Here is a 26,494-nt window from a genome sequence, read left to right on the forward strand (position 1 = left end):
CCTGAACGTCAAATGGCAGTTTGACCAAGATCTGGGTTGTGGGTCAGTGTTTGGACTTTTTTTTTTTTTTAATTGTTGACGTGCTACGGACTGATCCATCGACCTAGATGGTCAAATCGCTGATCCAGAGGTAAAATCACTTCAGCGTTCAGCGTGTAGGTCGGTTTTTAAAAGAAATTAAGAAACCGATTAGAAGGGACAGAGCGTAATTAGGTGTGGCCACGACTCACGAGTTCTTCGAGTTTGACTTGTGAAACGTTTGATTTGGTTCAGTCTAAATCAAGTTTTGAGCTAAATTCGAATCTAATATACAGGTTTGTTTGTTAATTAAACTGAGCTCGAATCGAAAAAGGTTTTTGAATATATATATATATATATATATAAAATAATAAATATAAAAAATTATATATAAAATGTTTAGCTTATAATCGAATTCAAACGGATCCGAATTCGAAATTACTTGCTTTTAACTCAAATTGAATTCGAGTTCAAATTTCTAATTTGAATCAAACTTGAAACTAATGATTTATTGGTAAACCGAAGTCGAATGACTAGATATTTGATTCGGCTTGGCTCAAATTCACTCGTAAACATAATCAACTATTTTTTTTTAATTTTTTATTATTGTAGTGAAAGGGAGATAATCAAAGCTCGGCTTTTAGGTTAGGTATATGTTCGTAGACAGGCATGGCCCACATTGGATTGATGAACACTAATCTCAGGTGAGCAATACCTGTAGAGTCAGACATTTATTTGGACCTATTTTGATCAATGATTTGAATTCTATAATATAACAAGGCATTCATTCATACATTGGTCTAAGAAAGAGTAAAACCAATATTCTCCGATGTTGATGTTGTACTAATTGTCTAATTGTCTGGCCTTCTCCGATCTTGCAAGCTTTTCTTGGAGAAACGGGAAGTTTCGAGGTTACACTTAAAACCATCCAACCTAAAGTAACAAACAGACAAAGGAAAACAGTGAACTCCACGAAATTCACTGTTTGGGGCCTGAAAACGAGTAGAATTCACGAGTCAACTGGCCGACTTATCTAATGTCTCGTCGTTATTTGGACTCTTTTCATTTTTGTTAATCCTGTTACTTACAGTCAAACTCGAATGACGGGTAAACGGCCACCCTACCTTTGAATTTCTGTCCCCAATCAAACCACCGCCCTACTCCTTGGAAATTCCACATGAAATTTGATATCTTTTTCCTTTTCGCGGTTTGTTTGGTGCATCCTATGACTCCAATAGTCATTGTTGAATTAATTGTAGAGATTTTAGCAAGGTTTTTAAAATCGAATGGGACAACAAACTGTTGTTGTTTTTTAGGTCAAACAGTCCAATCTTTCGAATCAAATGGATGGTTCGTTTTGACAAAAAAAATAAAAAATGGTTAAAAATCGTTATTCGGGTTGACGGTTCCAACGATTCAATCACCCAGATCAGTGGTTTACTAACCAAATCAACAATTTTTGGCCAAAAAACGGTTCTGGGTGAAACAGAACTGACCGGTTCCTAGTTTTTCCCGTCTGATCTGATTTTGAAAACATTGAATTTTAGCATGTATTTGCAGGGAGACCTGGCAATTGGGTTGGGTGGTTTGGGTTCAGGTTGGGTTGAATTTTGGGTTGTGTTGTCAAATGCTAGACCCTAACCCTAAATGTCCGAGTTAGGGTTGACCCATGGGTCAATTCAGGTTATCCCAAAAAATAACTATAATTAAAAAAAAGAAAAACTATATAAAAAATGCCAAAATTAAAAGAATTAACTTTAAAATTCCAAATATAAAATTAAATAAAAACTTGAACATTTAACAATTTAAAGAGTAAAGACTAAATAGAAGAAACTAAAAGAGTGAGAATTTCTAGCAATGCATAAATGATCCCAATTATACTTGACAATCGGATCAACGGGTTGACCCATAACCCAACCCAACCCATTTTTTTCATGTTAGATCGGGTTGGGTCATTCTCACATTCAAATAGCTAAACATAAGACCCTAATCCTATTTTGGATTGGGTCATTTTTTTGCCAGGTCTAGCAGGGGTCGTGACTTTGTTGTCAGAGGTGAGGGGAAGTCAGTTCACTTCAAAGAAAATAAGAGAAAATTCAAAATTATACTTGACCCAACCGCCTCTAGAGAACACCTAGTTGGATAGATAAAAGAATTTTGGACATACATAAATTGATTAATTAACTAATACTAAACAAATAGAGATGATGATAAAGAATAAGAACCGAACAACTTGCTTGCTTTAGTCATTTTCAATTGATCAGGAAAAATGAAAGGTTTATTTGGATAAGCTCTTACTTTTGAGCTTTTGGGCTGTCAAAAACATAATTAAGCAAAAAAGTGTTTTTGGCATTTGGTAAAAGTTGTTTTTGAAAAGTATTACTTTGGTGCCAAAATGATTTTTCTTTAAGGATATCTCCTTTATTTTTTGAAATGTGATTTTATAAAACCTAATTTTAGGGTTCAACTATGACATCAGAAAAACTTGTAATTAATCAGTTGGTATTTATCAAAATTCACAAGGGGGGGTTTGATGGATCCATTGCAGTGTCATGTCTTAAATTTTGGAAGAAAGGGCCTATTTGTTTGCTATGAACTCTGACATCTGAAAATGCAATAATTACATTAAAAGGTATACTAGTATTAGTGAACTTTTAATACTAGTATACCTTTTAATTACATTTAAGACATGACATTGCAGTGTCATGTCTTAAATTTTGGAAGAAAGGGTCTATTTGTTTGCTATGAACTCTGACATCTGAAAATGCAATAATTACATTAAAAAGGTATACTAGAATTAGTGAACTTTTCTTTCTTTGAACTCTAAATGCAAAGAATATTGTTCTGAATTTTAAATTCTGAAAACTATCAAATATCCATTTTGATTTCATATACGAGAGTTTTTGTTTATCTTTTTAGGGTATCATTGAAAAACAAAAAATTGTATGATTGCACTTTAATACATAAGAGATAAGAAGAAATTAACAACCATTTTTCTCAGAGTTAAAAGATTTCTTAAAAGATAAGAATTAAGAGAAAATGAATATGTCTTACCGTTCAACCCACCTTAAAATTATGAATCCCACCTCACAGGTGTAATGAATACCGACTATGGATTGATGCCAAATCTACGAGCAGGATAAGTTTATAAGGGTTACTATTAAAGTATGGGGGACGTGGGGTGCATTTTACTTCTCCGTCTTTCTCCGTAAACTATTTGGGTTTGAAAATAAAAACCATTATTTTCCTTTGTTTCGCAAATTACCGGACTTAATAATTCTCGGCTCCTCCGACCTGAAAAAAGTGAAAAGTAGGCCGTTGAACCCGTAAGGAGCCATGAAGTCAGAGGCGGCTGGAGTTCCAGCCGTTCATCTCGGTCTAACGCGGTGTCGCGCGCTTTCCTACTACTTTCCAAGCTGCTACCAGTCTTCCATGAACGATCCTTCTTGTATATTAAAACTGAATTCTCATCCCACTTCTTTCTCTCAGAGCAGAGAAGAAGAAGAAGAAGAAGAAGAAGAAAGAAGCATTATATAGAAATGCAAGGAGCTGCTGCTACTGATTCAGGGATGGCCAACGGTTCTCAGAGCACCAACATCGGTTACTCTTCCGATTTTCCGGCCTTCCCGACGCATGATGGCCGCTTCATCCAGTACAACATCTTTGGAAATCTGTTCGAGATCACCGCCAAGTATCGCCCCCCGATAATGCCCATAGGACGAGGCGCTTACGGAATCGTCTGGTAATTAATTATACGGCCCCGATCCCTTGGAATCTTCTGATATTTGAAAACAAAAAACAAGAGAGAAGTCTGTTGCTGTAGGCTTCGGATTCTCCAGACGACTTTTAGTCGATATTCTTATGCGGTTCTTCCTCTGTTGTTGTGTAACTTTAGTTCGGTAATGAATTCGGAGACCAACGAAATGGTTGCCATCAAGAAGATAGCTAATGCTTTTGACAATCACATGGACGCCAAACGCACGCTTCGTGAGATTAAGCTTCTTCGGCACTTGGATCACGAGAATGTATGTGGACTTACTGAACAACTTTTCTTGCTCCTTTACCCAAATTTACTGTTTTCAGAATCTGCTCTGTTATTTCTTTATGTAAATTTGCATCATCAGTTGATTTGTGTTTGTCTTTTTCTTTTTACTACTTGAACTTCATCTTACTGAGAAAAGAAAAAAAAAACGGTTGCTTTGGTTCTGATGAACAGTTCGTTACCCACTTTATACGAAGTAAATCTTCTCAAGACGTATATACATTTGTTGATAGATAGCTCTGAGTGGTAGTTTTCCTATGCTTGGTGATCCCGGCCCAAAATAACAGTTTCTAAGAAATGGAGCATTTTTTTTACCAATAACTAAGAAATGGAGCTTACAGCTATTTCGCAAACAAGTAGGTTAGGGGTGGGTTAAAGTACTTTAGGCATTTAGTTGCCCTCGTTTTTGATATCCATATTTTAGGGGTGAATCTATTTCATTCTCTGAATCTAAATTTCAATGGAATGGCTCAAAGCCGATGAACTGTACAGATATGACCAAGGTTGTTGCTTATTTGTTTTGTCTATTTGTATCTATTATATTTAGCTTCTTATGTTTGAACTCTTGTTTTAGTTTAGTTGCATTTCTTTTAGAAATATTGAAATCCCATTTTTATCGTTCTTTAAATAAATTATTGTCACTGTAAAGAGTTTCCCACCGTAATAATGCTTTCAAGTTTTGGTCTACAACAGTCTCTTGGACTTGTCTTCTTCCTTCTATTTATGAAGTTCTAAACTTCTAATAGGTAGGATGATTTGGAATGGTCTAGCTTTCTATACTAAACAAACTAAACAATTAGATTAGTGGCTTCTCAAGCGTAAACACTGTCACCCTTGCAAATATTGGCTAGGTATAGGGCATAAAGTACATGTTACCAGAAAAAAAAGTGAAGTATACAAGTAATTGATATTGATTCTGGTTTTCATAACAATTTAGCAGTTAGCAGTGACAATGCTCATGTCAGGTCTCATCCTAGTTGAATCTGTCGTTTGTGAAACAGGTAATAGCCATAAGAGATGTAATTCCACCACCTATACCAAGAGCATTTTCTGATGTCTATATTGCTACTGAACTCATGGACACCGATCTCCACCAAATAATCCGCTCAAATCAAGAATTATCGGAGGAGCACTGTCAGGTAAAATTGTTTGGTCATTCACCCCTTGAGGCAATCATTCAACACTTTCATATAAAAGCTTGAGTTTATCTATAACTGATTTAGACTCATAATTGGGCCGCTCTGCAGTATTTCTTGTACCAAATCCTTCGTGGGCTGAAGTACATACATTCTGCAAGTGTCATTCATAGAGATTTGAAGCCGAGCAACCTCTTGCTGAATGCAAATTGCGACCTGAAGATATGTGATTTTGGTCTTGCTCGACCAACTTCAGAGAATGAGTTTATGACAGAATATGTTGTTACCAGATGGTACAGGGCACCAGAATTGTTATTAAACTCTTCTGACTACACTGCTGCAATTGATGTGTGGTCAGTGGGTTGCATATTTATGGAGCTAATGAATAGGAAGCCATTATTTCCGGGTAGAGATCATATGCACCAGATGCGTCTGTTGACAGAGGTATGATGATATTCCGATAAAATATAGCTTACAATTTGGAGATTCTAATCATCTACTACTAAATCTGAACAACTTTTGGGTTTAGTTTTGACTCATATATATATATATATATATATATATGATTTCTGTAGGCATAATAAAATTAAAGCTTTATTATCTCTCTCAGATCAGAAATGTCATAAATAAATTATTGCCCACATTCAGCATTTATTCATGTTCTAGCTTCTTATCTGAGATCCTTGGTTAGACATTTGGAAATGATGTGCCATTTCGTTGTGCCAAGCTTTGACTGTTTCAATGGATGGCTTCCTCTGTTTAAACAGGATAAGAATAATGATAACCATGAAGTAACCTTTACATGGTGGTTTCATGGTTTGATGTATCTTTGACATATGAATGAAGTTGCATCTTCAAATTATGAGCAATGCTCATCAACAGATGGATGCTTACCCATGTTTATCTACTTTTCAGCTTCTTGGTACGCCCACAGAAGCAGAACTTGGGTTTGTCAAGAATGAAGATGCAAGAAGGTTCATCCGACAACTTCCTCCACATCCTCGCCAGCCATTTTCCAAGATGTTTCCACATGTTCATCCAGATGCAATTGATCTCATTGAGAGAATGTTGACATTCAATCCCACCAAAAGAATCACTGGTAATTTTCATCTTCTATATATTTATTTGATTATCAAATCTTCATTTCTGGTACAAGTAATGAGAACTTGATTGATAAGACTACATTAAGTAGGAAATGTGACGTGCAAGGGAAGAGACATATTGATTGCAAAATATACAATTTGGCACAATTGGGTTCCATTAATGACATAAAGGTTGGGGGGGGGGGGGGGGAGAGACAATAATCTTAAGCCAATATCAACTACACCACAGTGGATTCTTGATCCTGGAATCATGGATTGGGATGGGATGCATGGGAAACTATTTTAATCATGTAAATATGACATGATAAATTTTGTAGTGATCACTGTTATCCTCAATTATCAATCATGATCATAGTGACTGTTTATAGATCATGTTTCAGACTTATAGAACTTGAAAGCTTTATCATTATTTAAGCCTTTTCCCAAGTATTTGGTGTCACAATCCTCTTTTTTTGTTCAACTGTAAGGTATTCCATGTTTTTCTACAGTGGTTCTGCTTATTCATTCCATGCCATAGAATCCAATACTAATCACTATACAGACTAGAAGACATCATTTTGTACTTTTTGGGCCCTTTGGTATCAACATGTTGTGGCTTAGTTGAGACCATGTCATATGCTTGGAAACAGAACCATAACCAAGTTAAGAGTATTGATTTCGAAGCACGTTATTAATACAAGGTATTCTTGTTTCTATAGATTTAGCTTCAAAGTGGTACTTCAGGGAGGAAATTCTCCAATAGTATGTGGTGTACAATATGTATCGTGTGTTTTACACCATGAGGCTGTGCACCATGAATAGGACTTTATCCTGAGAAGCTGATGTTCATCTGAGTCATGAGCATTAAAACCGACATAACAATGTTGAGTAGGATGGCTTTATACATAGTATCACACCATATCTGAGAATATAACAAATTGGCATATTAAATTTTTTTTTTCCTGTAACAGTTTCTTCTTTAAATGTACATTTCTAGTAACTTAATGTCATTTTTTCTACACGTACAGTTGAAGAAGCACTTGCTCATCCTTACCTTGCGAGATTGCATGATATAGCTGATGAGCCTGTTTGCCCTGAGCCTTTCTCCTTTGAGTTTGAGAAGCAGGCCTTAGTGGAAGAGCAAATGAAGGAGATGATATACAGAGAGGCCATAGAATTCAATCCAGAGTATGCCATTTGGTAACTCTGTTGACTTGGTACTACAGACTCTGCAAGGGAAATGGCTCCCCTTGAAGGTATTCAAGATTGATTATTCTATATTTTCATGAGAGGTCAATTGTTTTACTTGGGCCTTATTGTTTCCCCAAGGCAATGTTCTGTGTTCTGATGTGTATAGAAAATGAGTAAAGTTCAGAATACGAGGGTTGATATGTTGTGTAACTCAGGATTCAAGAGCATTTGTAATGAGAATGTGTAGTGTGGAATAAATCACTTATTCTTTTGTTTATTATACTCAAGTTGTAGTTGCTTTTCTTTCTCTCTGCTAAACTATTTTCAAGGAGAGAAAAATGTGCAGCAGTACATTTTAATGAAATCTTATTCTTCACAGCAGCTGGCCATCTCATTCCACTGCTAAGCTTATCCAATTTATTACTAGTAGCTTAATAGTCTTTTAGGCAGTACTGCTTAGGGATGTCAATGGGTCTGGTTTAACAGTAAACCTGGCTTGACCTGACCCAATAAGGTCCAGTTAGGATCAGGTCTATTCAGGTGTAAGGTTGGGTTAGGGTTTTGATTCTTTAACCCGAATCGGGTTTGGGTTTTGGCTGACCCACTTTTGTTGGGTCATGATACCCCTACATATATAGGGTATTCTTGTAATTTGCTAACTTCTAACTCCATAGCCTTAAAGTTTAGGATTTCTTTTCATGTTTATTTTGGTTTTTATTCTTTTACTAATGGAGAAAGTGATACCTTAGAACCTATAAACCAAATTCCAATTTAAATTGATAGTTTTTAGGTTTTCAAAATGTGTTATAGGAAACACGGTTGAAAGGCTGTGGGTTGGATTGATATCGGGTTGAATCCTATGGGATCAGGGTCAGGGTCGGGTTCGGAAATTTCATGTTACTGAGTTGGGTTGGGTTCAAGTGGGAACATTGGAGGCCCAATTTAAGGTCCAAACCTGACTTGTTGGCATCCCTAGTAATACTAGATTTTTATTATCATCTTTTTTCTTCTTTACGCTTTTGTAGAGTGGAGATTTGATCTACCATATAGCTAATCCTCAGCTGACCACCCTAAAACTTGAACGAAATTAAAGAAAAAGTGAAGAAGTATAAAAATGAAAGGAAAGAGATCCTGAGCTAGTATTGCACACTGTCCAACCCATTATACATAGCCTTAACTAGACGGTTAGGTTTGATGACAATTGACGAGTGCCGTTGGTGAAGATTTTTCACATTAGGCTGTTTTAATTCTACATCTGTTGTTTGTTTGCAACCATGATTTACACTCTTACTTGATACAGAATTTGTATTTTTTGTCTCATTTGCGCTCACTGAGGCTGTGTTTGGTTTGAAGGAAAAGGTAGGGAAATGAAGGGAAAGGCAGGAAAACCTATACAAGGCTTATAAAGGTTTCCTTACATTTCCCTTCCTTTCACAAACAAACAAGACAAGGTCAATCCAAAACCAGAATTTACACTCCCATGCATTTATACCAACGCAAACTAGTTTGAATTTGATAAATAAAATCTATATTGAGAGCTTAAATAATCAAATTATATGATAGAACGGGCTCCATCTATCAAGCGCCCAACTCCCACTATTGGCTTGACATGAATCCCCCTGAACTCCACTGAAGCACGTTCACATGTAGTTCCAAGCTTTCTAATGGCTTCCATTCGCCTATGTTTGGTTTGACTAAAAATAAGAAAAAAACAGAAAGTTGAGGAAAAGTTCTAAAAATATTTCTTTTAAGACCAACGGCTAGAGGAGAAGTTCTACAGAAATTTCTTTAAGACTTTGGTGTTTCCAAAGGAACTGGTTTTCAGAGGATGAAAGAACATACACGAAACTGTTCAATCTTCATGGCTAAGTTTCATTGCCATATACCGTGACAGAAATAAAATATGCACAGTAAAGCAAAGCTTAGTCTAGGAGTTAGGAGTCATGGTCCCAATAAGGAGAAATCAACTTACTTTATGTAAAAGCTAAAAGCTTGACACAGCTCAAAAAGGAAAAAAGCTACTAAGCACTTTGGTAAAGCCATACCTGCTTTAAACAATTCCAAAAAAAGGGCCGGTTTGTTGAAAGGGAGTCAGATTCTCACACAGCATAACACCATGAGCTGAACCAACATCGGTTGGTAATTGGTAGGATGCACATGGTACAGTTCTACAGCCTTTTATTATTTTATTTTCATTTGTGTGTTCAGGAGTGTGTGAAGACTGAAGATTATGTACTGCCTCTGAAGTTTGAACAAGTATGAACTCTTCTTTTGGTTGGATGCCCAGAATTATGTTTGTTAAGCAGATTATCCCAAGGCATTTAATGTGGGCAATTTTAATATAGATTGAGGAACCGTTTGATGATTAAGTGGTTTGAGAAATAAGTACTTATTGTATAATTACTTATTTGAATAAGTACTTTATTGTTGTTTGGTACCTCTTTTTCAAATCACTTATACTTGCTCTAAGTACTTATTAAGGTGGGGATTTTTGACGAGCCACTTAGCAAAATCTTCGGTTCACCGTATAAAAAAATACACTTTGTGAAATATAAATTAATTAAAGATAAATAGATTTTAATGTGATTAATTGCTATTAAGATTTAACGTACAGTTAATATTGATGAATTTAATATAATTGAACTCATCTTGAATTTTCATTTCAATTCTATGCTTGTTTTTGTTTTTTCTATACCAAAAAAATTGATGGTTTTCTAAATAGAGTTAGGAAATTGTGTATCTTTTCTAAAAAGAAAAAATTGTGTTTATCCGAATAAGGAAATAAGTTAATAAGTTATCAAGTTTCCTCTCTTTTTTTTTTTAATTTGTAATTAGAACAGTTTTAGCTAGCTTTGTTGGTTTATTGATGTGTTCATGGGTAAATGTATTTAATTTTATACAACTAGCTTGAAAGAATCTTACATTGTCTGCACAAAACCTAACATCGAAATATTGTCAACAGTCATCGGCCACTCGTTTCACTCTGTCTGGTCAACATTCAACAGAATGTGGAAGAAATCTCTCTGGCCATGACTTGGGTCATGGAGCCACAAAATGGGCAGGTTCGGTTGATCCAATAACCTAACTGGTCCATTAACTGTCTCATCTTTCGGACCTACGACAGGCCCATTCGGTTCTTAAATCTTAACCATGCATCCAATAAACCGGGCAGGGTTCGAGTTTGGATTGGTCTATGTAACGGATCCTATCCGTTTTATATCTCCCTTAAGATTTCATCTGTAGTCAGTAGTCTGTCCATGAGACCATGGCTGGCTAATGAGCTTTCCGGTTTTACGTCCGGTCTGGTTGGTTTGTCATTTCATCTGAATAAATGAATGAGGCATGTGAAAGTGAAAGTGGCTCACGTGCCAAAAGAAAATGGAAATAATACAAGTGGGGGGAAGCTCGAATAGTATATCCATATCAATTGATGACGTGGCTACCTACTAAAGAACTAAGAAGAGGTCAACTGGTCAAGGCTGGCACTGGCACTGGCACTGGCTTCAAACTTCAAACACTGATCTGTGTAGGCTTGGGTTGTGAGATCGGCTTCCATGTTCCATCAGGGCAAACCTGTGCCCACACCCTTCTAACACCCTTTTGCAATCTTACAAAAATACACAACTCAATGCAAGGCAGTAAAGGCTGCTCCAACGGGCTTTGCAAAAGGGTGTGGGCACAGGTTTGCCCTGAGGGAAGCCGATCTCGTGGGTTGTTCCGTTGTTGAATGTTCTTGACTATGGGCCCGTGGGCCTTTCACTTCCGAGAGGGGCCACTTGCCCCCTCACACGCTGAACATCTGAAAAGATCTTGGTGTAGGGCTCGGCTGTAAAGGATTCTGATCCAACGGTCTTTGCAGCTGTATGTACAAATCACCAATTCCATGGACCACATGGCATCACGATCCAATTGCAAACGTACGAGAGGTGACAGTGGGAGTGTGGGGAATCTTCAATCTTCTCTATCTCTGTCTCTCTCTCTCTCTTCACTCAGAAGCTTCAAAGTCGAATAACGTGGGCCCCATCTGTTCCCAGAAACTCCTTCCGAAGTCGACCTCTGATTCTCCCTAGCTCGTTCAGAGTTACACCTCCATCTTTCTCTCTCTCTCTCACTCTCTCTTCTCCACTCCTTACTCTGAGTCTCACACTCATCTGTAGCGGAAATGGAGACGAATTTTCTCCTCTTTCTTTCACTCTATTTGCTTCTTCTTATCAACGCGTCCAGAGCTCAAGTCCCTGGTAAGTCTCTGACGCGTGTAAGCTTCTCTTGTGATTCTGCTTTTCTGAACCTTTAACTCGAAGAACATGGTTTATTTATTCACTAAACTGAATGTATAAAGAACCATCTACGTTAGGATTTCGTTGATGTAAATTTAAGTTGTTTCAAAGGATGTACATTTTTTCGTTGCTGAATTCATGAGAATTGTTATCGCTGTTTTGTTTTGAATTTTCAGGATTACTCTGTTTTGGATGGGATTAGAAAAAATCCGATCGACTCGTACTTATTCTGAAGTTGATTTTAATATACGTGTTATCTTAATATTCTACGCTGAAGATTTTCATGCAACATGTAGCAACAACAGACAATTGAAAAACAGGAATTTTCTATTTTCAAATCCTATCCTGTTATATCTATCCTGAAAAGTCTACAAACTTGGTGCCTAAGCGCTATATTTCATAGAATCTTAGGGTGCTTTTTTTTTTTTTGTTTCTTTTGCTTCATGGGCTACACAACGGGGGTAGCCCATCCCCTTAACCCTCCCAGCCCTGGTGGCAGCGGGATTTGATCCTAGGTCTCTTCGACAAGGAGTCAAAGGTCCTACCAACTGTGAAATTGGAAGTTGTTTTCTTTCTATTTTAAAATTTTAAAATAATTCCGTGCTTTTCTTTAATGAGCATTCTGGTGGATCAGTTACCATAACTACTACTACTGGAATCATTAATAACTTAGTAGAAACAATAAACTGAAGGACTACAATAGATCTGAAATTAATTGTAGTTGCAGAGAATTCAGCAAGGCAATATCTAAAAGATAACATGGAATCAACTCTTAGATATGGAGGGAATCAAGAAGTTCATGACCTTTTTGTTAGTTTTGATACAACACCACCAAACAATAATCATTTCTTCCTTTAGTCAGCAATGCATAATGAACTTTTAACATAGATTGCACTGCATACAAACTCTCCTGCAGATCTGTAAACCATCCTGTTCCAATGTCATACATTTTTTGTAATTAGATGCAATTGATGCTTGATACAATACTAGACTTAATTTCTGGTGTTTTTGCTTAAAATTTTATGTCAGTAACTGTTGGCTAAAACAGAATTGATTATTCACCAGAATATTACTATAGACATTCTTTCATGATGTTTACTCAATTGGCATAAGCAACTTTTGTCTGGAGTTATTATCTCAGAATAAGAAATTGAGATGTTTGGAACTCCAAATGCACCGATATTGCTTGCTAATTAGTATGATTTATGAAGCAGGTTTTGTGAGCCTAGACTGTGGGGGCAAGGAGAATTTCACTGATGATATTGGGCTTAAATGGATCCCTGATAATCAATTTATTTATGGTGAAACAGCAAATATTTCTATTCCAAATGAAAACCGGAAGCAATATATGACACTGAGACACTTCCCTGCAGATAACAGAAAGTATTGTTATAAGCTTGATGTCTTGAGTAGGACTCGATATCTTATAAGGGCAACTTTCTTATATGGTAACTTTGACAATAATAATGTTTATCCAAAGTTTGACATCTCCTTTGGGGCCACTCATTGGTCAACAATTGTCATTTCTGATGCAAATACCACAGAGGTTCGAGAGTTGATATTCTTAGCTTCTTATCCAACAATTAGTATATGTTTATCCAATGCAACAACTGGACAGCCATTTATTTCCACTCTTGAGCTCCGGCAATTTAATGGTTCGGTTTACTATACAGAGTTGGAAAACCAATTCTTTCTCAGTGTATCTGCAAGAATAAACTTTGGTGCAGATAGTGATCTTCCAGTCAGGTATGCCTCAATCTGGTTGGAAATGATTTATAGCTCAACCTTTCATGTTGAGCCTCTTGTTTTCCTTATCCTTTCTTCAATCAATAACAAGCACATGTACTGGGAGAAAAGAAAAAGGTATTTGAAAGGGAAAGGACAAGAAAATTCAAAGAAACTGCTTAGATAAGCTGTAATGAAGAAAGCTTGTTGTCCATCTATACCTATAAGTGGTGACCTGGTCATTCTCCAACTTGTTTGGTAATCCTGCTACCCAAGAGAACATGAGTATTCACACTAGTTGCCAAAAACTCAAGTTACATGGACAAGCTTCCACAGCAACCTACCATGTTATTTGCTGACTGATGGCCTTGCTACAGTTTTTCTTTCTGTAAGCTGCTAAAATCCTCTTGAACGAAATTCTGGAATCAGGTTCATGAAGGGAAATACTGTCATTGATATAGGACACCCGAATTTAAATGCCCACTTGCTGGAGTTTAGAGTATGATAGCTAGGGGTTGAAATAAGCAGTTTTAAGGAATTTCATTGGCTAATAGTTGGGCTGTCAAACAAAAAGGCTTTCAACTTCATTTTAAATGGATGGATATGGACTGTTTTAATAATAGAAAATAAGTAGGAAGAAAATTCAGAAACTAGACAAACAATCTAGCTGAAATTAAGGTTTCAAGATAAAAGGCCATTACCCAATGTTAGTCATGGCTATCTGGGGTCTTGGGAGGGGTGGACTGGATGCAAACCTAACCTTTGGCATTTTTTTTTATATAAAGTTGCCGCTCTCAACTCAAGCTCATGTCCTCAAACTTGTCAGTCTATGATTTTACCATCATCAAGCAAGGCGCCCTGTTTCTAGGTCATGATTTTAAAGATCGAACTCAATGAAATGTAGTTTAGGGATTTTTAACCTTTACTGAAGAAGAGATATGAAACTTATCTTGACAAATTCTAGATGGCAATCATGGAATGAAACTATTCTGAACCACAAGTACTTGGTGTCATGTCAAATCACATGAACACAAAACCTTCAAAGATGGGCTAAATCACTTTTCTATAGTTATTTTGAATCTTTTGACAAATTTCTAAAAAACAAAACTAATCTTACAATTTACGATATGATTTACAGTTTAATTCAATTTAATCGTCTCTATGTTTTCTGATAATTATGATTTTCAGAATACTTGCCTTTTCTTTTTTTATATGGAACCTTTTTGTTCCTTTATTGTGGTGTTATTTATAACATGTTCTTTATCATTATTACAGGTATCCCGATGATCCATTTGATAGAATATGGGAGTCTGACTCTCTTAAGAAGGCAAATTACCTTGTTGATGTTGCAGCAGGCACCGAAAAAGTGTCAACACCAATGCCAATTGATGTTAACAGAGGTCAAATGCCACCTCAAAAGGTGATGCAGACGGCTGTAGTTGGTACAAAAGGAGATTTAACTTACCGCTTGAACTTGGATGGCTTTCCAGGTTCTGGATGGGCGTTCTCCTACTTTGCTGAAATTGAAGATTTGAGTCCAAATGAGACAAGAAAATTTAGGCTAGTCCTTCCTGGCATGCCTGAAATCAAGAGACTTTCTGTTAATATTCAAGAAAATGCTCAAGGAAAATATTGCCTGTACGAGCCAGGATTCCCTAACATATCTCTTCCTTTTGTATTATCTTTTCGATTTGTAAAAACAACTGACTCAGCTAGGGGACCCCTCTTGAATGCTATGGAGATAAATAAGTACCTGCGGATCAATGATGGTTCTCTTGATGGTAAGGCATTGCTTTGCCTCTTTACCAAATGGTCATCCTGGTGTATTTGTTCTTTTTGTTAGAAGTACTAATGTAGGCATTTATGGGATAAAGTATCTTTTTTTCTATCTGTTGCAAGAAAATTTCCAATCTTGGCATATTAGACTTCTTAATGGACTGACAGATAATATTCTTTGGCTCAAAATACTGAGTTGATGCTAATGATCTTAGATTTCATGAGTTGCAGGAACAATTATTGCTGGTTTAGTTTTGCATTACCCATCAGTGGATTGGGCACAAGAAGGTGGTGACCCATGCCTGCCAGTTCCATGGTCATGGGTTCAATGTAGCTCAGATCCGCAGCCAAGGATAATTAAAATGTACTTAAAATTCTCCCCTTTAATTCTTTTGAGAGATAAAGAGAACTTGTCTCACCTTGAGAGTTACCTCATGCACATATATGTTTCTCCATTTCTATTCAGAGACTGTTGTAGCCAAAGTAGAAGCTAATGCAATTGTCAATTGATCTTTTTTTTTTTCCATTTCATTTTTGGAACCTCTGCAGATCTTTGTCTAAACATAATTTGACAGGGAAAATTCCTTTGGAGCTGACAAATCTGATAGGCTTAGTTGAACTGTAAGTTCGATAATATATGGTCATTTTTATTGACATGTTTCCCATTCTATTATCAATAACCACTTTTCTTATGATTGTAGGTGGCTTGACTGGAACTTACTCACTGGCTCAATTCCTGATTTCAGTGGGTGCATAAACTTGAAAATCATGTAAAATCCAATGTTTTTCTTTTCTTTCTTTTCTTTTTTGCAATTGTATCTTCCAAAGTTCTCATTTTATGCACATATCTTTGTCTATTGTAGTCATCTTGAGAACAATCAGTTGAGTGGTGAGCTGCCCTCATCTTTGTTGAAGCTACCAAATTTGAGGGAACTGTAAGTATCCTTTTGAGTGACATATATTGTTGATTCACCTTTTTTTTTTGATAGGTAACTGAAACTCTTTATTAGATTTTCATGAAAGAATGGAATATGTTTAACATGATGCATCCCCTTGTTTGGCTAATGCATCAGCCAAGCTGTTGAGGCACCTTTTGTTACCTTCTATGTTTTATATTTGGGAATGTTTCTAATTACATTTAGCATTATTATTTCTATGACTGACTTGATCTACAGTCTTTGTACCCTCAAGGGTTTGCCAGAATACATGTTAAATTGTGGAGATTTAAAGTAAAAGATCTTCCTTGATGACTCTAATGGTTGCAGGTATGTGCAGAACAATATGTTATCTGGAGCAGTCCCATCAAGTCTTGTAAATACAAATAATTTAGTTTTTAAGTGAGTATCATCCTCTGTATCTGTATAATAAAGTGATGCGATGTTTCTGAGATATAAAGTTACAAAAATTAGTGAAAATTTACTGCAGCATAGTCAAATACTCTAGTAACTAGCGTTTATATGAATGATAAGTTGATAACAATTAATGTCAGACATTAAGCTTGAGTATAAATTCTATATCTGCAGTATCTGTTCCATATTCTTGTTATCTCTGTGGCATAGTTTTTGTTGAGTGTTATCAGTTTATGAGAACACAAAATTTGATGAGTGTTGTGTTATGATGAATAATCTATTTTTTTTTATCGTAACTGTTACTTCATTGAATGGAAATATTGTTGTATTTACAAAACATATAGTCTAAAGATGTCATGATGGCCCCTAGGCAACTGCAGCTGTCTAATCCCATAAACCCATTAGAGTAATATAATCCTGTATCCAGTTGGTCACTTCTTTTGTTTTTGTTTTTTTTTTTGATGAATGGTATCCATTGGTCACTTCCAAAAATAGATTTTCCCTGTTGACCCCTTGTTTGGCTAATGTGTTTGCTTCCCGTCTTTTCCGTTGGAAGCATACTCTTAATTCTTTCCTTATCTCTTTTAATAATTGTCGGTATTTTCATGATGAATAATGTCTGTTGTTAGATCCCTGTTTTTGATCTATAGCTTCTACTAGCGGGGAAGGGCAATGGGCAACAAAATGAGATCTCAATGTTGGTTAGTTCTCTTGTAATAGGATTTTATTGTCGGCATTAAATATATTGTAGTCCATTGTGTGGATAACCTAAGAATTTGTTTATCTTCTAATTTTATAAGATTATGGTTTTGGAAGTAAGGCGGGAAAAAGGGGAAAAGAGAAGACAGACAATTTTAGGGTCCAAATTGTGGGTGGTTAGTTGATTTCTTATATTTCATTTCTTTAAATAACACAAAAGAATAAAGTGCTCTCATTATAGTGTAGGCACCATAAAAGGATACCTTAACAATTGCCTAGATGTTTATCATGCTCAGCTTGCTAAGATCTACACTTGGATTTGGTGACTCATCTTCCCAAATGGTAAACGAATCTTTAGGAATGAACCACTTCAATACCGTATAATTACTTTCATATCTCCTCAATCCTTAGGAATTCCTTCAACCTGTGATTTTTTGTAGTAGATTTCCTGTCATAACAATAGCATCCACATATGTTATGAGAGTAGTAATGGACCTCTCTTCTGATAAACAGTGATCAACATGTCTCTGTGTATTTAGTAATTTCTTCAAGTTATAGATTTGAAGGAACTATGTAGTGGCTAGTGATCAGAATCTGTGAGGAGTCAACATTTATGATTCCTCCTTGAGATATCCATAGAAAGCATTTTTAACATCTAATTGGAACAATTGCCAAGACAAATTAGCAACACTTAATGAATGAAATAATTAATGATTCTGCAATCTGCACTTGAACTGTGATCTATAATTTTGACCAGAACCTGCCCTGACTTGAATGGTTTTTGGCACGGAGGCATGGAGATTATGATATTAGTTTAGCTAGATAGACTTCAGTAAGGATAGCTTCTTCTCAGAACTTTGGAATGTGCATGCTAATTAGCAACCGTGTTGCTGTTGTAAGTGGAGATCTTCCTTTCCAAATAACTGTAATGAGTGCCACTATCATTGAATACATATCATAATTTACTTGTTAATGAAAAACCTTGTCTTAATTACTTGAAACATTGATATTGGTTACTGAAATATTTGTAAATGGATTGGTATCTAAGCCCATCTGACTATATCAAAAATGTAATATGAATCGTTTACTGTTAATGTTGATTGTTTTGATTTGCAGTTACTCTGGAAATGTTAATCTTCACACAGAACATACAAGAGGAAGCCACATGAAAATCATTATTGGATCAACAGTTGGGGCCGTTGTGCTACTTATAGCTACTATTATATCTTACTTATTGATGCATAAGGGGAAGAAGAAATATTCTGAGGGAGGTATGTTTAAACATTCCTGAAACTTGTTTGTTCCTTAGTGTTGCGAAATATAGAGGGAGAAAAGAAGAAGATTTTCTTTATTGATGATTCAAAACATATTGAGCATACACCTTAAATAAGAAAAGATAGGAGAGACAAACTCCTAGAATTTCTCTCAATCAGGGATTGACTATATCTTTCCCTTAATCCTAGGATCTGACTTTCCTAAATTTATTCAAATCTAATCTTTCCTAAATTTATTCAAATCTCAAATCATATCTTTCTTAATTTGCCGCAAATCCTGTCTTTCTTAATTTGCCGACACTCCCCCTCAAGTTGGTGCAAAGATATCTATCATGCCCAACTTGCTAACTTGAAGTTCAAATGACTGTCTCAACAAGCCCTTAGTTAAAATATCTGCAACTTGCTGTGTGGTTGGTACAAACGGAGTGCAGATTATTCCTTCTTCAACATGTTTAGTCCTGTCATGTAGAACCGGATTATGAGCAATGCTGATAGCTGCCTTGTTATCACAATACAATTTCATAGGAAAGCTCACTGGTATCTTGAGATCTACCAGCACCCTCTTTAGCCAAAGAACCTCACACACTCCTTGAGCCATTGATCTGAATTCAACCTCAACACTACTTATAGCAACTACACTTTGCTTCTTGCTTCTCCAAGTAACTAAATTGCCCCAAAGAAATGTGCAGTACCCGAAGTTGACCTTCTATCAGTGATCGAGCCTGCCCAGTCCGCATCTGTATACACCTCAACCCCTCTCTTCTCATTTTTCTTGAAGAAGAGGCATTTTCCTAGTGTGCCTTTTAGGTACTTAAGAATTCAATACACAGCTTCAAGATGTTCTTCGTACGGGGAGTGCATAAATTGACTCACCATGCTCACGGCGAAGGCAATATCAGGACGTGTATGTGACAAGTAAATCAATCTTCCTACCAGCCTTTGGTATCTTCCTGTATCTACTGGAACCCCATCTTTAACTTCTCTAAGTTTAGTATTAACTTCTATCGGAGTGTCTGAAGGTTTGCATCCACTCATTCCAGTTTCTTTCAAGAGATCTAAAATATATTTTCGTTGCAAAACCACAATGCCCTTCTTTGATCTTGCCACTTCCATTCCAAGAAAGTACCTTAGCTGGCCTAAGTCTTTAATCTCGAATTCCTTGGCTAGGCTCTGCTTTAGTCTGTTCATCTCTTCAATATCATCTCCAGTCAAGATTATGTCATCAACATAGACAATTAGAACCGAAACCTTGTCTTTGGTGTATCTTTTTGTGAAAAGAGTATGATCAGATTATCCTTGACTATATCCTTGACTTTTGACAAACCTTGTGAATCTTTAAAACTAGGCTCTGGGAGACTGTTTAAGTCCATATAGAGATTTTTTTAGCTTGCATACCTTAGTTCCAAACTTCTCAGTGAAACCAGGTGGAGGCTCCATATATACTTCTTCTTCCAAGTCTCCATTCAAAAAGGCATTCTTCACATCCAGCTGACTCAGTGGCCAATCAAGATTAGCTGCAACAGATAAGAGTACTCGAATTGTATTTAGCTTTGCCACTGGAGAAAAGGTCTCAGAGTAGTTTACTCCATATGTCTGAGTAAAGCCTTTTGCTACTAGGCGAGCCTTGTATCTCTCCAAGGATCCATCTGAGTTGTACTTCAGAGTGAACACCCATTTACAACCGACAACTGTCTTTCCATCCGGCAGGTCCACTTTCTCTCAAGTAGCATTCTTTTCCAAAGCTCTCATCTCCTCAAAAACAGCTTCTTTCCACTCAGGAACATTTAGAGCCTCCTGGATACTGTTAGGAATGGATACACCAGGCACTTGTGAAATAAAGGTACAATATGAAGGTGAAATATTTTTGTAAGATACAAAATTTGACAGAGGATGTTTTGTACAAGACCTAACACCCTTCCTGAGAGCAATGGGAAGATCAAGCTGACTGGAAGAATTAGAATTACCTGGAGGAATATTTTCAGGGATTTTTGGAGAATTATCATGAGTTTCATGATCCAACCTTAGATCAGATTCTTGTTGATGTTGCGGAATAGTGCCTCTCCTTTTCTATGCTAGATATTCCCTTGAATATACAAGGCCTTTATACTGTTTCGCACGCATCTCTGTTGTTTCAGCTTTTTCATTTTGAGATGGCATCAACAAAGGTTGTTCATTTTCAATATTTGATTCATTTGTTTCCACTAATTTTGTATTTTCTGCCTCGCTTTCTTTCGGTGACTGGTTGTGAGGAACATCATTATGGACAAATTCAAACATTAAATCAGAACCATCTAGAAAACCATCTTCACTAGTGTTGCTCTCCCCCTGAAGATGGGAGTTGCTGTAGTATGAGGTTCCTTCAAAGAATGTGACATCCATAGTCACAAACATCCTTTTCAAAACTGGATCAAAGCATTTGTACCCTCTTTGATTAGTGGGATAGCCTACAAAAATACATTTATGTGCTTTTGGATCAAGTTTTGAACGTTTAGGATCATGGTTATGAACAAAGGCCACACTTCCAAAAATTTTTAAGGGAATGTTTGTCACTAGCCGAGAGTTTGGAAAACAGTCAATGAAAACCTGTATGGGTGTTTTAAAATCCAAAATTCGTGTAGGCATTCTGTTAATCAAATAAGTGGCTGTTAAAACGGCTTCTCCCCAAAGATACTTAGGAACCTTAGTTTGAAAACTTAGGGCTCTAACAACTTCAAGGAGATGTTTGTTTTTCCTTTCAGCCACCCCATTTTGTTTGGTGTATTATTACACGAACTTTGGTGTACAATTCCTTTCTCAGCAAAAAAACTCCCTAACACATTGTTAAAAAATTCTTTTCCATTATCACTTCAAAAAATTTTAATCTGAGTCTGAAATTGTGTTTGAACCATGTTATAGAAATTTTTGAACACAATTTCAGCATCAAATTTCTCTTTTAAAAGGAAAACCCAAGTTACCCTAGTATGATCATCAATGAAAGTAATGAACCAACGTTTTCCAGAAAGAGTTGTTACTCTAGAAGGGCCCCAAACATCTCTGTGAATCATGGTAAATGGTTTTGATTTTTTATATGGTTGAGACTGAAAAACAGCACGATGATGTTTTGCTAATTCACAAGATTCACACTTGAAAATTGAATGATTTTTATTCATGAATAACTTGGGAAATAGATGCTTTAAATATTGAAAGCTAGGATGACCTAATCGATAATGCCATAACGAAACTTCACTGTCACTAGAAACAGAGATAGAGCTGAAACAAGTCTGTCGGTCTTGCCTTCCAAAGGTAGATCCTTTATTAAAGAGGTAGAGACCACCATCCTGTTTAACACCCCCAATCATCTTCCCTGAGGTTAAATCCTGAAGTTCATAACAAGAAGACCAAAAATTAACTCGACAATTATGATCATGATAGGCCCCAATTAATGCCAGGAAGAGGAAAGGTCAACAATCAGCTAAGGGGGGGAAATAATTGAACAATTAATCACATGAGGGCAATTATAGCTGGAGGGAATAAGGAGAGTCTTGGGGCATTTATAGCTATGTCAGTTATGAATAAGAAGAGTTTTTGGGCATTTATAACTAGGCCAGCTGGGCATTTATAAAGGGAGTCAGTTATGCTATCAGTAGAGTATAAGAAGGGGCTTTGGGGGATGGGGGTGGTATGTTTTCTTTGAGTAAAGAATATTGTGAGTGTTTGGGAGAGCCGGCGGTCTCTCGAAGAACCGATCAACTGTTAATGTTTTCTGCTGAATGAATACTAGTTTCTTTTGTTGATGTTCGAGTGTGTGAATGCTGCTGTAAGTCTGTGAACTGCGTGTCAAATTTCTGGGTCTTATCAGATCAAGGGTAAGTTTGCTGACTGATAAGAGATTGTATGATAGGTTAGGAACATGCAGAACATCTTTGAGGTTTAGAGAAGGAGAAAAGGTACAGTTCCTTTCCCAGCAACAGTAGCAAAGGAACCATTTGCAATCTTAACCTTTTGATTCCCTGCACAGGGTGTATATGAAGAAAAGAATTGCGAAGTGCCGGTCATATGATCAGTGGCACCTGAATCTAGTATCCAGGAGCCATTAGATTTGGTACAAGCAATGGCTGCAGCGAAGAAATTACCTGACTGAGCTAGAGAACAGGATGGGTTAGAGTTTCTTAACGATTGAGATTGAAACATTTTATATAAGTGCTCTATTTGTTCCTTTGTGAAAGGAAGAGACTCTGAGGACGACTGCTGCCCTGGATCCGAGTTGCTTACTTGAAGTGCGCGGACATCTCCCCCTAACTTGTTGTCACTGGCTGATTTTTTCTTCCAACCCGCCGGTTTCCCGTGCAGCTTTCAGCAGGTTTCCCGAGTATGCCATGGCTCTCTACAATGATCACACCAAGGCCTCTGCTTTCCTCCTCGTTTATATCTCCATCTAAGTCTGCACCTCGGGCCACAAGAGCGGACCCTTCATTCTCTGTTTTTGTTTCACTAACATTCTTTAACATCACTTGCCGCCGTGCTTCTTGTCTACGCACTTCTGAAAAAACCTCTCTTATGGTAGGCAAGGGCTTTCGTCCTAAGATACGTCCCCGAACCTCATCGAGTTCTTTGTTCAAACCAGCCAAGAAGACAAAAACCCGGCCTCTTTCTATCTTCTTTTTGTACCGAGCACTGTCACTGGGACTTTCCCATTCTTCTTCTTCAAATAAATCCAACTCCTGCCAAACAGCCATCATCTCATTATAATAGGCTGTTACTTCACGTTCACCTTGCTGCATCTTCCACATTTAGGTATTCAGTTCGAACAGTTGTGAATGATTGTCCAAATCTGAATAGGTTTCCCTAACAGCTTCCCACACATCGCGAGCCGTCGGCAGAAAATGAATGGTTTTCCAACCACCGGATCCATAGAGTTGATCAACCAGGCGGTTACCATAGAGTTTTCAGAACGCCACTGCTTGTACTTTGGATCATCAGTGGCTGGTGGTTTCACTTCGCCATTCAAGTAGCCGAGTTTCCCTTTGCCGTCAATCACCAACCGCACGGACTGAGACCACTCAAGATAATTTTTTCCATTCAGTTTGTGAATGGTAATTTGAAGGGAATTCTAAGAAAGAGAAGTAGCCGCAGGCTGAATACTTCCCTCCGAAGATGTCACACCACTAGTAGCATCCGAAGATGCTGAACCTGAGCCAACCATGGCGGCCCTAAAATTCATGATCGAACCCTATGGCTCTGATACCATGTTGCGAAATATAGAGGGAGAAAAGAAGAAGATTTTCTTTATAGATGATTCAAAACATATTGAGCATACACCTTAAATAAGAAAAGATAGGAGAGTCAAACTCCTAGAATTTCTCTCAATCAGGGATTGACTAAATCTTTCCCTTAATCCTAGGATCTGACTTTCCTAAATTTATTCAAATCTAATATTTCCTAAATTTATTCAAATCTCAAATCATATCTTTCTTAATTTGCCGCAAATCCTGTCTTTCTTAATTTGCCGACACTTAGTAATAATCTCATTAAACCACACCAAATTGGGATGTTTTGTTTCTTAATTTGTTCCAGAGCAGCTTGCACCTTCCTTGCCTGTTCAGAAGCTAGTTTCTGCCTCAAATGATGTTACCACAGAAACTGCACATTGCTTTTCATTTGCTGAAATTGAAGATGCCACCAGGCAGTTTGAGAAGAGAATTGGTTCAGGAGGCTTTGGAGTGGTATACTATGGAAAGATGAAAGATGGAAAGGAAATTGCAGTCAAAGTTCTAACTAGCAATTCATACCAGGGGAAGCGGGAATTTTCAAATGAGGTAGCTTAAAATATTATTCAATTGCATTTCTCTACACTCATTTCTTGACACATTCTTTTATAACTCTGTTACCTATTCTCAAAAATCATATTCTTTTACAGCTTAAGCTTTTATATGATCTGAGACCAAGCATATTACCACAGTTACAATGTTCTTGTGCTGAGCCTTTTCTCTTTATCGTATTTTTACATTCTTATTTAATAGGCAAGTGTAACATAATTTTAAAGGATTAATAGGAAGAAATAAACAAAGTCATTTTTCTTGAGACGGAAAAGTTAAGGGTGATGGCAGGGTAACTTTATGCAGAAGAAAATTGGGATTTAGATAGAGGTAAAAACAGTTTCTTATTTGGAGAATTGGGACCAAGGATGAAATATTGCTAGACTATATGATAGTAATGCTGAACAGAGATTTCAGCAAGGAGAAACTAGAAGAAACCAAAGAATAAAGAAAGAACAGCAGTAGATTCCGTACAAGAAAGGAAACAACAAACTTAAAGAAATCATAATAGCAAAAAAAGGAAAAAGAACATTACCAGAGAAAGGGAGTAAAGATATACCCAATTCAAGCTCCCAAAATACAATTCATAAGCTAAAAATTTATCCCTCGAATCAACTCTAAAAAATTCAATTACAAATATCATATTTATAGACTTATCAAGGGGGTCAGACCTCAAAAGCTGACTAGAAACAATCTTACTGGCTTTAAAACTAATATAAATCTATCTTTAACCCACAAAAACACTTGATACTAACTTGGACTCCTAGTAATTCTCAATTCAACTCAACAAGCATTAATCCCAACTATTTGGCGTTGGCTACATGAATCCATCTCAACATAGCACTATGTAAAAGGATTTGAATCTCTAAATATATTAATACCCTATCAGTAAAATAGCCACAACTTTATAAAATCATACTGAATTTGCAAAATTGTGGTTTCCTTGGATACTAATTGAAAATCTAACAACTTAAAATATCAAGTTGAACGGACAATTTTTGGCCTCTAAAACTTCAATTACAAGAAAAATGATGTCATTATAACCAATTATTCTAAAAACTAAGGACTTGGTAATAAGACTATGTTGACTGTATTTACTGATTTAAACCTGTCCATGTGACAACTATAAAAAGAAATTGAACCAAAATAATTAAAAATTAACCAAAAATAGAAAATAAGAAATTGTGAAACCACCATGGTAACAGGAACTCCAATAAACTTCATTTCTTATTCCATGGTTTCTTTCCCTTTATCCACGTCTACATCACATGCCACATAAACCATAGATGGACGCAGTGTTATCAAACATCAACTAGTCATCGACTAGTTGATTGGCTAGTCAATTGAGAGCCAGACCTAATGCATCACTAACTAGTTGGTTGATACTCATGATGTGGCAAAACCTAGGACGACTAAGAATAAGCTAAGTTGACCGGTCAATTCATGACTAGCCAACTACAAAGTCATTATTAATGAAAGTTACTGTTACTCGTAAAAAAGTCATTTTAAAGCATATTTGTTTGTATCTCTAATTATTTAAAATAATATAGAAATATGTTTGCATTTTCTTATATTCATGATTTGTGATGGAATATGATTTGATGACGGTAGATAAAATAGAAAAAAAATCATAAAATAAAAGAAGGCAGTGAAGGAAGTTCTTTTAAGTTTTCTTCCAACCAGTGGTGTGTTGGTTTGGAGTTGCCATAAAGAGCACATGTAATAGTCAAGGTTGCACTCATTTTTGGGAAAACAAAGGCTGTGCCTATATCTTAAATTTCATAATTATAGTCTTACTAACTTATTTATGACATGCATCAATATCTTAAATTTCAAACACATCTTTTTTAGTTGACTGGTCAATGAATCAACTAGAGAGGCCAAAACAACTAGTCATCACTTTACCACATTGATAACACTGAATAGAAGGCTAATGCCAATATCAATAAATAAAAACACTGTGAAGATCATCCAATTCTTTGGCATAGATGGCTTTGGTATATGTGGGCTTGATAGCTGAATTGTATTGGAAATATTTGCTCACAAACTAGTTTCTTTTTTATTATGGTTGTCTGCCATCTCGTCAAAGGAATGCATTTTCCTCTTTAACACCATCTGTTAGATATTGTT

General features: G+C 36.5%; 2 protein-coding genes across 4 annotated transcripts in view; both read left to right on the plus strand.

Moving 5' to 3' along the window:
- Positions 1-3,488: 3,488 nt before the first annotated feature.
- On the plus strand, positions 3,489-7,751 carry LOC104599347 (mitogen-activated protein kinase 3-like). Its single transcript, XM_010261859.3, has 6 exons — positions 3,489-3,760; positions 3,914-4,043; positions 5,062-5,199; positions 5,308-5,640; positions 6,112-6,295; positions 7,307-7,751. Exons 1-6 carry the CDS (start codon positions 3,558-3,560, stop codon positions 7,480-7,482), a joined length of 1,164 nt encoding a protein of 387 aa, XP_010260161.1. The 5' UTR covers positions 3,489-3,557; the 3' UTR covers positions 7,483-7,751.
- Positions 7,752-11,428: 3,677 nt separating this feature from the next.
- LOC104599348 (putative LRR receptor-like serine/threonine-protein kinase At1g67720) overlaps positions 11,429-26,494 on the plus strand; it is a 29,919-nt gene continuing 14,853 nt past the window's right edge. Inside the window, exons 1-10 of one of the 3 annotated variants that reach the window (XR_016082321.1) lie at positions 11,429-11,707; positions 12,958-13,492; positions 14,747-15,252; positions 15,479-15,611; positions 15,797-15,868; positions 15,949-16,017; positions 16,111-16,182; positions 16,513-16,584; positions 18,412-18,566; positions 24,123-24,364. Coding sequence is in view for 2 of the 3 variants with exons in the window: in XM_088897484.1 (XP_088753610.1) it covers positions 11,632-11,707; positions 12,958-13,492; positions 14,747-15,252; positions 15,479-15,611; positions 15,797-15,868; positions 15,949-16,017; positions 16,111-16,182; positions 16,513-16,584; positions 18,412-18,566; positions 24,123-24,364 (1,932 nt within the window). In the remaining variant the exon portion in view is untranslated. The remainder of the gene's footprint in view (positions 11,708-12,957; positions 13,493-14,746; positions 15,253-15,478; positions 15,612-15,796; positions 15,869-15,948; positions 16,018-16,110; positions 16,183-16,512; positions 16,585-18,411; positions 18,567-24,122; positions 24,365-26,494) is intronic. The other 2 variants (XM_088897484.1, XM_088897485.1) reach the window with 2 other exon arrangements.

Source organism: Nelumbo nucifera, chromosome 2 (assembly GCF_055504915.1).
Source record: "Nelumbo nucifera cultivar China Antique chromosome 2, China Antique-T2T, whole genome shotgun sequence".
Classification (NCBI taxonomy): Eukaryota; Viridiplantae; Streptophyta; class Magnoliopsida; order Proteales; family Nelumbonaceae; genus Nelumbo; species Nelumbo nucifera.

Bases quoted from the DNA above. Each gene is read 5' to 3' on its own strand.
- LOC104599347 (XM_010261859.3), top strand. From the start codon at position 3,558: ATGCAAGGAGCTGCTGCTACTGATTCAGGGATGGCCAACGGTTCTCAG. The intron at 3,761-3,913 runs GTAATTAATTAT...GTGTAACTTTAG, and splicing joins GGCGCTTACGGAATCGTCTG to TTCGGTAATGAATTCGGAGA. The intron at 4,044-5,061 runs GTATGTGGACTT...TTTGTGAAACAG, and splicing joins GGCACTTGGATCACGAGAAT to GTAATAGCCATAAGAGATGT.